The following is a 13,189-nucleotide window of genomic DNA, read 5'->3' on the forward strand; positions in this document are numbered from 1 at the left end:
CCGGAGTTGTTGATTGAGCTCAAAGTTGAGTTGCGGGAAGGTCGGGAGGGGTTGAGGCGAGACGGGCGCCGACGGCATGGGTGGGCAATCACTTTGGAAGGGGTGCGTGCGTAGACAGCGAGGGAGTAGCCGGCGGCGAGGATACGACCGGCCATGGCGGTCCCCATCACACCGTTGCCGATCCTGCCAACACGGGTCTTGTCTCAACCCCTGCTGACGGTGCCGCGGGCGCCCGTCTCGCCTCAACCCCTGCCGACGCTGTTGTGATATATTCAACTGCAATGAGGTAACTTTTGATGAGCTGCAGGAAAAAATATATCGAGCTCAAAGATGCCGACGTAGGAGACGAGTGTGGTGGAGGATGAAAGCTGAGAAGATGCCGGAGAAAATTGAGAAGATGTAGGAGAAAGCTTTGGTTGTTGGGAGGAAAAAGACGGATAATGGCGTGGACAGAACTCCACATCTACCTTTTTTGCATTTTTTTTAATTTTTTTAATCTTATATTAAAATAGTCAAAACACTATCTCAAATGAAGACCAAATATTACCAATTATATACTTATAAATTTTAGATCTTCTGATAGAATTAAATATCGGGTTATTTTTTTAAATATAATAAATGTTTATTATGTCATCTGGTTCGACCCCGATTCAAATCCGGTCGAACCATCGAACAGTTAATCTTTTCTTTTTCAATTCATTGTCAAGTCCGATTTTGGAGGCATTGGAAAAAATGGATGCCCTAATTTCTGGACCTGAACTATTCCAATTTCCAAGTTCAACAAAGCGGTCACCTTTGTTTTAATCTTACTTATCGGTATCCGGATTCGTCACTCCGCCCCCGCCCGGCCGTAACGGTATGGCGGAGAAATCTTTCGGATGATTGCATATCCGATTCGGCCTCCCTCTTGCCCTGGATCTCACGATGAGCAGTCGCAGAGGGAAGCAAACAGATCTGTTCTCCACTGTTGTCATTCATGGGGACGACGTATCTGACCCCGAAGTGACTTCCTTGCTGACGCATGGCTCTGATCTCGGCATCGGCTGTGACGACGGCGAGGAAATGGACGCTGCTTCCCTGCCCCCTCTCCTCCAGCGCCTCCCAAAGGACTTTGACGACGCCGCAGGTTATGATGACGACGATGAAGAAGACAGTGGCGCCTCATCCTCGGGAATATCCGGTACGTTCATCGTTAAGCGGGATCGCCCCTCGGCATCCCCTCATTCTGCTCGCCGGCCGCTCCGCTCTCCTTTTCTCGATCTCAACCGTTCGAGCCCCAGGGCCAGTTCGGAGCCTGATGACGCTTACTCGACCTTTGTGGTCCGATCGACTAGCAGGTCGAGGGGGGCGCTAAGCCCTAGAGAGTCCTTGTCGGGTACATTCGTGAGGAAGACAGGCCGTTACGGAGGGGGATTCGGTTCGCCTTTCATGAGCGAGGCGGTGGAGAGCATGAAAGCGGCCTCGGAGTGGGATGCGGGCAAACAGCATGAGCGTCGGCAGCATCTGAACAGGAGGGCTTCTTTTAGCTCAGTTCCAGACTCCGTTAACCGAGAGGATCCAACCACCAAATATGAGTTGCTTCATGAACTCGGTAAGTCTGCTGCTCTTTCCGATTGGTATTATTATTATTATTTTTGATGTGTCTGTCAGATGGAATTGGTCTCGTGCAGTTCAATTCCGGCTAGGCTGGAGAAGATTATTATTGTTTTTTTAAACTGATGAAAAATTGGCCAAAAGAGACCAAATAGAAGAGATAAGCTTGAATAATGCGTGGTTTTTGTAGTATCGTAGTCAGGAGATAGCATGGAATGGTGACAGTACCATTTGCTTTGTTGCTGAAACAGACGGAAAAGCTAAGAGTAGAACATGGTAATGCACGTTTTGCGGGATGCAGGGATGGTGCTTAAGAGTTAGATTAATGTGATTAAAGTTATTGCACGATTCAGTACCTGTTTCATAAAAAATATGCTTTACTAATTCTGTTTAGATAAATCGTATTTAAGTAGATTCGGTAAATCCAGATATTGTACAACCGGAGAGTTATTTGGTTGCCCGATTATTAAATACTGTCAAATCCCGGTTTGTTTGATTGTAGTTTGGCCGATTTGAGGATTTACAGAAATTTGAATGTTTTTGTGAATTGCAACCAGCCAAATTAATTAAATCCCCAATGTCAATCATTTAGATTACTTAATCTAAAACTTCTACCTGTATAGGTGATTCTACAAAAACAAATTATGAATATTTAATTAAATTGCCTTTCAGTGAATCGCAATAAGTAGCTTAACCTTGGAAAAGAACATAATTATATTTATCATCATAATTTAAAATATAAAAAGGACAATTATATTGTCATTGCGCAACATCAAAATAAAGTTATGCAACTTGAACATAATTAACATTAAATTAATAGCAATGCCAACATAAGAAGATCTTAAATATTCTGTTAACATAGTAAAAAAATTGCATTAATGCATTGAACAAAGAAAGTACCAAAGCTACAATAGAAATAATATAGGGAAAAACTCCAACACGATGCAATCCCTCTTCTCCGCCACTTCTATGGTGAGCATAGGCATGTTAGTTGGATGGCTTCTCCACGGCTATTTATGTTAATGAATTTGGAAAATTATAATGAAGCCATTAAGTAGCATAAGCCTCTCTTCCAATGACTGTATGTGCCGGTGCAAGGATCCATTAAGCTATATACATTTTGTGTGCTGTTCATCTTAAGTATTATAGACTCATGGCCGTCACCTTTGCCATGGATATGAGAAATTGTGAATGCATTAGTTTGTAAGGGTCGCCCTGCAAAGGCAATATAATATGGCATATTTATGAAAAATTGTGGATGTATGAGATTGTGAGGAGTTAGCTTTAAGGTAGGGCCAGCGCTTGATAAAATTTACTGAGAAAGAAATATATGAAGTTAGAAGTGTAAAGTAATGGTAATCATTAACAAATCATATATATTCATTAAGTAATAAACATATACCACCAATAATAATTGTGTTAGATCCATTTTACCAATATTCTATCCACAACATAAGCCTCACTTGCACTATTTTACAGTCACCTTGAACAATGAGGATACCATTGAATTTGTTTGCTATGATAAGAGTTAATGGTTATAGGAATAAATGCATTGTTATCATTTCTAACTTGTTAGATAAATGGATAACTTACAGTTGTAGTTCAAATAGTTGTTGAGATTATATGGTGCAATATCTCACCCATAATTCACTCTCCAATTATGCTTATAAGAATATAAGTTAGGGACTTCATCATCTGCTTCAACTTCTCATAGGTCCCCATAGTGTCTTGTCCATAATTACATCTTATTGAAGCATATAATTCATGTATTTCATAACATCAATTCATTGAGCTCATTATCCATAATTGAATATAGATGCTTCAAATAGCTCATACGATCTGCATAACATTTTTTTTATATCCATTTCCTTGCATGTTTAACTTTATGTGAAAATTGTTTATTTCACTAGCTTTTAGCTCATTTCATGTTATATTATGATTTCAAGAAAATAAAAGGGGCACGAGGAATAGTAAACAAATAACTAATTTTGCTTTAATAAGATATTAAATGTATGAATTCAAAGATTGAAAAAGGTATGTATGATGATGATGTAAATGAGGATTGGTGAGCATATATGAATTTTATTTTGGAAGATACATTAGAAGCTTTGTAATTGATTTGATGAGTTTATTTATGAGCGCTTTTAATTCAGTACTTCTGATGGTTTATTTAGATGATGTTATGTGCTATGTAGAATTATTGGACAATAAAGTTTGATTATTTTCACCTATATGATCTTGGGCGAATTATTACGTCTGGTCACCGGACGTCCGGACACCCAATCCAGATGCGCCACATCACCCGAATACACTAGGTCCCGGTGCATTTTGGTGACGTGGCGCGTTTGGATTGGTGTCCGGACGAATCTGGACACCGGACGTAATGATTTTCCCGGTCTATCCATATCATATGCTTCTCTTATGCCTCATGATTGACTATAAGGGGATGATAATGGGGCGTGACATCATACACATATTCAACGTATAAGTTTAGTATTCATTGAGTTGGAGAAGTATAATCATCAATCAATACCAACCCCTAAACCCATATTATGCACTAATAAATGAAGAGGATAATAGTTACCCAAACCAGCAATAGGAAGCACTGAGCAATGTACTCCCATTTTGCTTGTAGCATGGGAACTAATAAGTTCTCTGTCGACAACATGCTTATTGATGGACTCATGGTAACTAAAACACTCTTCTTAGTTCTTGTTATCTTTGTTTAAACCAAACAACTCACAGGTTTGGACTTTTTTTTTTTAAAACTATGGTTGATCATTGTTTGTCAACCTTTTTTTTTTTTTGAATACAACCTTTGTTATTGTTTCTACCTCTTTTTACTAAAGACAACTAAAGAAGAAGATCTATGGAAGAAGTGGACGTTCAAAATTACAAGAAAGGATACTTGGCATCTGCAGAGATTCAAAGGTAAATTAACAAATTTTGGTTGATTTCATCAAAAGCATAGTATATTTATGAACATTAGAGAAAAAGTAGCATATTTCTTTGCATCAAAATGAACTAGGCTTTCTCAAGTGCAATCAAACCACTACATAATACATTGACCGTCATGGATCCAACAACAAGAAAAATATTGCGAGATACATGAAGAGACCGAAAAATTGGGAGAGATGCACTAGATTATCAAGACTAATACTAGTCATATTTGCAAAAAGTTCCTAAAAGACTTGAGCAAGAATCACTCACTATCTTGAAGGAAGATAATTTGATAGTCAAAAGAGAGTGAGGGGTAGAGAGCCGAAGGGAGAGTCTTGAGATGTTGGGAGATGAGGGGAGAGATCAACATAAAGCCCGTAAAACTTGCTGTGCTTGGATTTGGTAAAATTGGATTTTAAACTAATTTTATTAAAGCTCATTTGAATTAGGTTTTAAAGAGTGCAGATTTTAAGTACCCTCGACGAATAGTTTGGCTAGTTTTAGCATAAAACACACTTAAAGCCTTTAAACAATAGAACTAAAGAAACTATTGTTCTAAGCGAATAAGAGAAGATAGCGTGGCATGACGACAGTTGATGTGCTTGAAATAAATCTCGTTCTAAGTGTAATCATAGATAATTGCAACTTTTATAATAAAGTAGTTTTTAATTTTTATCTTATGATTGTCTGACATTCTAGTGTGATAATGAGTGCCTTACTTGAATATCCAAAAATGTGATGTAGAACATTGTTGAATTCTTTTTTTCTAATACGCACTTGTAGCTTGGTTTAGGAATATAGCAAAGCAGATGGGAAACCATCTTCATTAATAATTATTTTTTATTTTTTCTTAATTTTATTCTACTTTTATGTGATTTAAATGTAACTAGGATTAGATCGAATTGCTTCAAGGAAAAAACATTCCATAGCTGCACCTCATATGAACTGCAATCCCTCATTAGAGTCTGTTATTTAATTTTTCTTTTTTTCCTTTTTAGCATCATTCCAATTCTGATCTATTAGTCTCATAATTAGACTAAATTTTAATTGAGTTACCCTAGTTTCACATTTTCTTGATAATAAAGGAGTAAAATCATTGAGACTGGGATATTTTACATGGCATGCTTGAATTTAATGAGTTTTCCTCAACTGTTTACTATCCATGTAAGTTAAAAGTACTAATGGTGGAGTTTTTATGTCTCTATTTCCTTGTCAATTTCAAACCACTTTTATCAAGTTGACTGCGCTTGTTGAAAATTAACAGGTAAAGGCTCGTATGGTGCTGTTTACAAAGCTAGGGATTTAAAAACTTCGGAGCTTGTTGCCATTAAAGTTATATCATTGACTGAAGGGGTATGCTCCTTAGCTGATCCATAATTTTGTTTGAGATTCCCATATGGGTGTTTTTGTGATTAATTTAATTCTTAAAAGTTTAAGAGGGAGAGGGGAGAGAGAGAGAGCGAGCTTTGAGGGAGTTTTTTTTTCACAAAGATGTTCTTATCCTGGATGAGAGTTTTTTTCACTAAAGTGGTCATATTTTGTATAAGCTAGTGACTATTTGTTGTCGGCTGGTTAGTGTCCAGTCAACATTAGGCTTGACATCTATGATGTTATCTTTATTGCTAAATATTTCATGCTTTATTATCTTGAATGCTTTATTGGAACTAAAATGGAATGGACTTTTTTGAACGTTTAAGAGATCTTTGACATTTATCTTGTTTTTTTTTTTTCATTTTGCCATGAAGGATTCTGTATGAACCTTTTGACTATAAGGACTTAAAGTTGAATGTGAAATTCTTTTCTGAATTTCTTGGTGAAAAAGTTTCATAAATAGAATAAGGTCTTAGTGCCGAGATGTAATTTGCTCTCCTTTTTTTTAGTGATCTCTTTGATGTGTTTTTTGGGCAGGAAGAGGGATATGATGAAATTCGGGGTGAAATTGAGATGTTGCAGCAGTGTAGTCATCCAAATGTTGTGCGCTACTTTGGAAGTTATCAAGGAGAAGAGTACCTTTGGGTAAGATATAACTACCATATGTTAAATTTGATTGGTGAACTTTTAAATTAATCTTAAGTACTATAGTTCTGTGATGATCACTTATGCACATGAGATATACCTTTTTTTTCTTTTCATCTTCCTTTTGATTTGCCATGTCTATTGGTCTGGGTTTACGTTTTGCAAGATGGAAGGGTTCTCTATGCTTATAAATACATAGAGTGTTGTTAAGTTTGTGATATAGTCATAAAGCGCTTCCCAATGTTGTTAAGAATCACTCGTTGGGTTGTCATGCATGCATTTGTGCTAAATGATGAAATTTTGTGGCAGTTTTTTTTTTTCAGAACATCTATTCATGTCACCTTTTGATGCAATAAAAAAAAAACACTAGATTTGCAAACACATTTTTCCTTTCCTTAAAACAAAAGATTAACACAAATAGAACAATACAATACTATTATATCCCACAATAGCTTGAACAAACACAACCACACCTTACAACTTCAAATGAAAGGACACAACAACACCATACGACTAATCAAAGCTTTGAGAAGAAAGATACAATGGAATGGAAACCATAGATAGAAGAAATAGAGTAGAAGACCAAGATGAATTAGAAGAAGAAGAGAGGTAGAAAGTTAGCTCGCAAGCTAAAAACCCTTAGGTTTTGTTTTCAAAAAATCACTACATTTCACTCTCTTAAAACTGCCACAAATAGCCCCTATAAATAGAGAAAAAGAAGCCCAAAAGACACCCAAGCAGCCGCCCAAAACAACCAACCAAAATAGAGGAAAAGGAGCTCAAAAGACACCCGAAACTAGCCGCCCAAATCAGCCAACCAGAAAAGGGGAAAAAGAGGCCAACAACAAGCCAAAAAGGGCAAGAAAAAGGCAGCATTAAACCCGAACAAATAGGAATCAAGAAAGCCAATGGGCAACAACAGGTACCGAACAACCAAGATCAGGTGAACCGAAAAAGCCAGGCAGCAGCAGCAGAACAACCAAAGCAAGGGGAACTGAGAAAGCCAGGGTGCAGGAACTGAACAACCAAGGCAAGGGGAATCGGAAAAGCCAGGCAACAGAAACCAAACAACCAAGCCAGGAGAAAGGAGGAGGGGGGGGGGGGGGCTTGTTTACATCAATTCTTCCCTGGGAGGGAGTTCTCATCCTCTGATGAGATGACTTCAGAACTTCCATGACGTGCCGATTGAGCCACATCCAATTTTTGTATTAAGTCTGCATACTTTCTCTGAATCATTTCTTTTTCTTGATTATATTAGGTCCGGATACTGCGTATTTTATGCTTAAGCTCTGCCTACACTCTGCTTATTTACTGCGTATATGTAGTAAATATTTAGTTGTGAAGATATGCTGTTTATTTGCTGCTTATTTACTGTGTATTTACAAATGCACAGAGTGTAAGCAGAACATACGCAGAGTATAAGCAGAGCGTACGCAGTGTATCCAGTAATCCGGACGCATCTCTTAGTCCGGTGTCCGCACCTAATAATTGCTCCAGGTCATGAGACTCACACAACATTAAAATAATAACTATTTTTAACAAGTTAACATGCTCAATGCATTAGGCTTCTTAATATAATCTGATATTATAAACATGCTCAATATGAAATAACTTGTAGAAGCATATATATAAAATTTAATGTAATTGTTGGCATGAACAAGCAATGTCCTTAAGAATATTTTTACGCTTTATATTAGAAATTGAATATCCCACCGCAAAAAATGGATTTAACTTATAATGGATTTGTTTACTTAGATTATCTTGAAATCTTGACCTTTTGCATGCAACTTGCACCAATTTTCTTAATTTGAATCAATTCCTATTCTAATAACACAAATCTAACTCAAAAGTAACATCAAAATAATATTTTTATCTTAAAATAATTGCTTATCATTCAAGTCTTTAAGCCTATGAACCTTAATAAAAACTCAATTTGCGAATGAAATCAAAGAAATTGGTTTTTACTTTCAAACCATAACCTTAGCTCACCTTTCACGACTCTCTGGTTGATGGCTTAGGCCATTGCATGGTGGGGAAAGTGGAAACGAAATGAATTGCTATGGTACATTAATTGGGTGAATAATGAATTAAATAAGTGAACGATAACATTAGGTTAACTTTAGGTCAATTTAGGAAATTAATTTTATAAAGATTACTAATATCACACATATGTGATCCTAAGAAAATAATGAATTTTATAAAAATATTTTTTTCCTTTTCGTGATGTAGGGAAATTGGATTAGAAAATTTAGAAAAAAATTAATCTTACGTTTTAATATTTTATGCAGTATAATCTTGAGGTAATCATGATTTGATTATAAATTCAAAATTATTTAATATTGACTCTATTTATGCATTAATATAATTTGCATATATTTGTGATCTTTTTTATTTCCATGGCCTGAGTTCTGCAATTCGATCTTGAAAATATTTGGCTCTAGTTCAACTTGAAGATCTAAAAATCTACTCAAGCTAACTCCATTTCTAGGTACATGCATCAACATGTGTATAAATAGCCAACAGATTAAATGAATTTTGAGCCCGCTTAATAAATTTTAATGCTAAAAATATAAAAGAAAATAGCCATGTTACTTATAAATTTATTTAATGGCCATCTGTTCATTTAAATACTATAAAATTTTAATCTTCAAATTATATTATGTTGGCCCAAATAATGCATTTTGCTAGTTCCATTGCATACTAAATTAGAAAAGTTTTGTTATCTAAATTATTTCAAAAAAGCATTGATAAACTACTCAAATTTGTACTTTCTATCTTTACTATCATATATTTAATTTTTGTCAACATCCATGGTCTCCATAACTGGATTTGCAACCCTTGATTCATCTATTTATTTGGACACATCTATCCATTTTTAAGATTTACTCCATTTTTTAGATTTACCATTCTAGCATTTGAAGTTTTTGTTTCTGCATTTTTTAAAAATAAAGTGGAGTGGTGGTAGGATATTTCAAGTGTTGAACTGGCATGGAATGAAATGATGTAATGTGATTGTCATCTGTTTGCATAGTTTACATACCATTGGATGAAACATTGCCTTGGATTACTAATTTGCAAACATACTGCATCAATAGGGGGATTTATATACCACAAAATTCTTGTGTATCTATATATCTAATACTTAAATCTTTATATTTTTTATATACCACTTTAATGTCTAAATCACATCAAAGTATATGCATGAAATAGTGTGTTTTACTTTAAATAAGTTACTATTGGTGGTATTTTTGATGTGATTGAAACATTTGAGTATTATATAAGTAAATAGAAATATTTAGGTGTTATGTATGTTAAAAGGTAAGAATTTTGTGATATGTATGTAAAGCCCTCTATAAGGTATTGTTTTAGCTAATTTACTTAATTTTTTATATGAATCACATTCCTCTTATTGGTTGCATTCATGTAGAATCTCCTTTTGTTTACTTAAAATAACGACACGATAGATGTGTTTTTGCTGTTCAAACTGGTACTTGGTCATGCATGCCAATATTATTGACAGTATGCAATTACTGTCCAGGGGCCTGCCTGATTGTACTAATTGAAAGAAGTGATACCTCACGCTTTGGAAGTGGCTTTAGACTAAATGAGAATGGGAATAAATGTGGATGGAAAAAAATCATATTTTTACCTCAACTAATTTAATTTCCTTTAAAACACATGGAAGTGTCTCATTCCTATATTTTCCACTCATGGGTGCCACTTATATCCAATCACAAATGCAGTTAGCCTGCTCAAACTATGAAGTCTATTTTGCACTTCTGAATATACTAATCCGAATAAAACAGCTAAGTTTTCATTGAATACTTGCATGCCATGTTGGAGTGTCCTGGCTTGCTAATACTTCTTGCTTTCTTCAAGACTATTCACAGGACAATAAATTATAATGGTAACCAAATTTAAGTGTCATTTGATAAATTGCTTACTTTGCAATGCCAATTGCTTGAAAATGCTATTGTTAAAAGCACTATTTAGAAATAAAGCAAAACACCCCTTTCCTGTTGAACGCAAGCTCACAGCAAAGTGCCAAAGATGTATTGCACTTCCCTACACATCCATTTCCGGTGAAATGCAAGCTCGCAGCAAAGTGCATGTGTTGCACTACTTAAAGGCGTCATGCTGTAGTGCTATGTGCTTGGCTCTTGGTTTGAGCTGCATCTTATTTCAAATATCATGTTCAGTTCAGCATCTATTACAATATATATGAACAACCGTTTTCTTTTTGTCATTGTTTTCTCGTATTCATTGAGTTATTTCTCATTAGTTTCCTACTTTCTTCAGCTTGAGCTATTCTTTTCTTGGTTGTTCTTCTTTTCACTCTCTTTCCTAGTTAAATGCTTTTCATTAGTTCTTGTTATTAGCACTTTAGCTTCTGACTCACAAGTCTCTTCTTAAGAATGGTTCTCGATGCCTCATCTTCACAAAACTATCTCTTGCTTCACCGTGCCTCTAACACTCAATCTTATGAGTATATTTTTGATTTTTATATGTATTCTTACATCACTTCAATGTGTCAGTGTGTCATACTTTAAAACTATGGGAGCGAGTTATGGAGCATAGGCTGCGGCGTGATACTGATGTTTCTCAAAATCAATTTGGATTCATGCCAGGTAGGTTGACTATGGAAGCCATACATTTATTAAGAGGTTTGATGGAGAAATATAGAGAAAATAAGGAGGATCTACATATGATATTTATTGATTTAGAAAAAGCATATGATAAAGTTCCAAGAGAAGTGATATGGAGAGTTCTTGGAAAGAAATGAGTCAATAATGCTTATATTCAAATCATTAAAGATATGTATGCAGGAGCTATTACTTGTGTTCAAACACAAGGTGGATTGACCAAGTATTTCCCTATTTCGGTTGGGTTACATCAAGGATCAGCCTTAAGCCCATATCTTTTGCTTTAATCATGGATGTTCTCACTAGACATTTGAAAGAGGATGTACCTTGGTGTATGCTTTTTGCTGATGATATTCTTCTTGTTGATAAGACTAGAGAGGGAGTTGAAGGTAAACTTGAATTATGGAGGTCAACCTTAGAGTCTAAAGGTTTTCGCTTGAGTAGATCTAAAACGAAATATATGGAGTGTAATTTTAGTAGCAATAGACCTAGTGAAGGGATTGTGACTTTGGGCGATCAAGTCATTAATAAGAGTACACGTTTTAGATATCTTGGATCAATTGTTCAAAGTGATGGTGAAATAGATGGGGATATTATCAGCAGAATTCAAGTTGGATGGTTGAAGTGGAGGAATACATCGAGCTTGTTATGTGATAAAAAATGTACCACTCAAACTTAAGGGAAAATTCTATAAGATGGTAGTGAGGCCTGCAATGCTTTATGGTGCCGAATGTTGGCCATTAAAAGAGAAGCATAATACTAAGTTAAGTGTGACAGAGATGAGGATGCTCAGGTGGATGAGTGGCTTTACCCTTAGAGATAAGATACGAAATGAGCATATACGTGAAAAGGTTGGAGTAGCTCCAATAGAAGATAAGATTAGAGAGAGTCGCCTTAGATGGTTTGGTCACATAAAACGACGGCCTTTCGATGACCCGGTTAGGAGAGTAGAGGTATTAGATTTGACTTATGTTAAGAAAGGTAGGGGTAGACCTAAAAAGACTTGGTTAGAAAATATTAGGAATGACCTTTCTTTATTAGATTTAAACGAAAATTTGACTTTTAATAGGACACAATGGAGAAAAAGGATTCATGTAGCCGACCCCACATAGTGGGACAAAGGCTTCATGTTGTTATTGTTGTTGTTGTTGACTATTGTCTTTTGAAATGTAATTTTGATTTTAATGTAAATGACAAATAATTGTTTAAATTTGAAGTTGTGATTGGGAATTTGATCTATGTACTAAATTTTGTGCATTCCATCGTTGACCTATGTTAGGTAAATTTTGACGATAAGTCATCCTGTATCAATTTGTTTTATTTAATCTTAATGGTGATACATTATTCTCTTATATTTAACTTTTTTGAGATGATTTATTGTTCTTTGTTATTCGAGGTATGGTCTGCTTTGTCTCTTTAATCATTAAAATGTTTTTTTTTTTTCGAGAAAAGAGAGTAGTGCTATTAGCATAACAGGATTGCAACCTCCTTTCTAGATGTTGCTTTGTTTGGGAATCTCTGTTCAGCCTCTTTCCCTTAGAGTTTGATGGTTGGGTAATTCTTCACATGGAAGACACTCCTCTGGCACATTGACTTGAGCAAATGCCAATGAAAACCAGATATGTGAGGTTTAAAGATGGATTTGGTATGTCTCCAAAAATCATCATGATCGGGCACGAATCTTGATGTATATTTGAATTGGAAACTTTCAAAATTAAATTTAGGTCCTTCCAAACTCTGATTTCAGCAAACTTATAGTCAAATTGAACGTCTTGACGAGACGAACCCAATAACATATAAATCGATCCAATCTAATCTCAAATGGGCTCAAATCAAGAGCTTAAAGCATTTGAAAACTCTAAAGCATTAACTGGATGACCAAATGATATCCAAATATGACATGCTGATGGTCAAAGGGAGTGGCTCGATGAGACGAATCCAGCGAACCCCAGATAGCTTTATTCTGACATCTATAAGGCACTTAAATGCTGAACAAA

General features: G+C 35.6%; 1 protein-coding gene across 1 annotated transcript in view; it reads left to right on the forward strand.

Annotated features, from left to right (window-relative positions):
• The first annotated feature begins 817 nt into the window (after positions 1-817).
• LOC110113697 (serine/threonine-protein kinase dst1) overlaps positions 818-13,189 on the forward strand; it is a 74,959-nt gene continuing 62,587 nt past the window's right edge. The window contains exons 1-3 of the mRNA XM_020846373.2: positions 818-1,591; positions 5,798-5,886; positions 6,442-6,549. Coding sequence (XP_020702032.1) covers positions 925-1,591; positions 5,798-5,886; positions 6,442-6,549 — 864 coding nt within the window. The 5' untranslated portion in view covers positions 818-924. The remainder of the gene's footprint in view (positions 1,592-5,797; positions 5,887-6,441; positions 6,550-13,189) is intronic.

Source organism: Dendrobium catenatum, unplaced genomic scaffold (genome assembly GCF_001605985.2).
Source record: "Dendrobium catenatum unplaced genomic scaffold, ASM160598v2 fragScaff_scaffold_624, whole genome shotgun sequence".
Lineage (NCBI taxonomy): Eukaryota > Viridiplantae > Streptophyta > Magnoliopsida > Asparagales > Orchidaceae > Dendrobium > Dendrobium catenatum.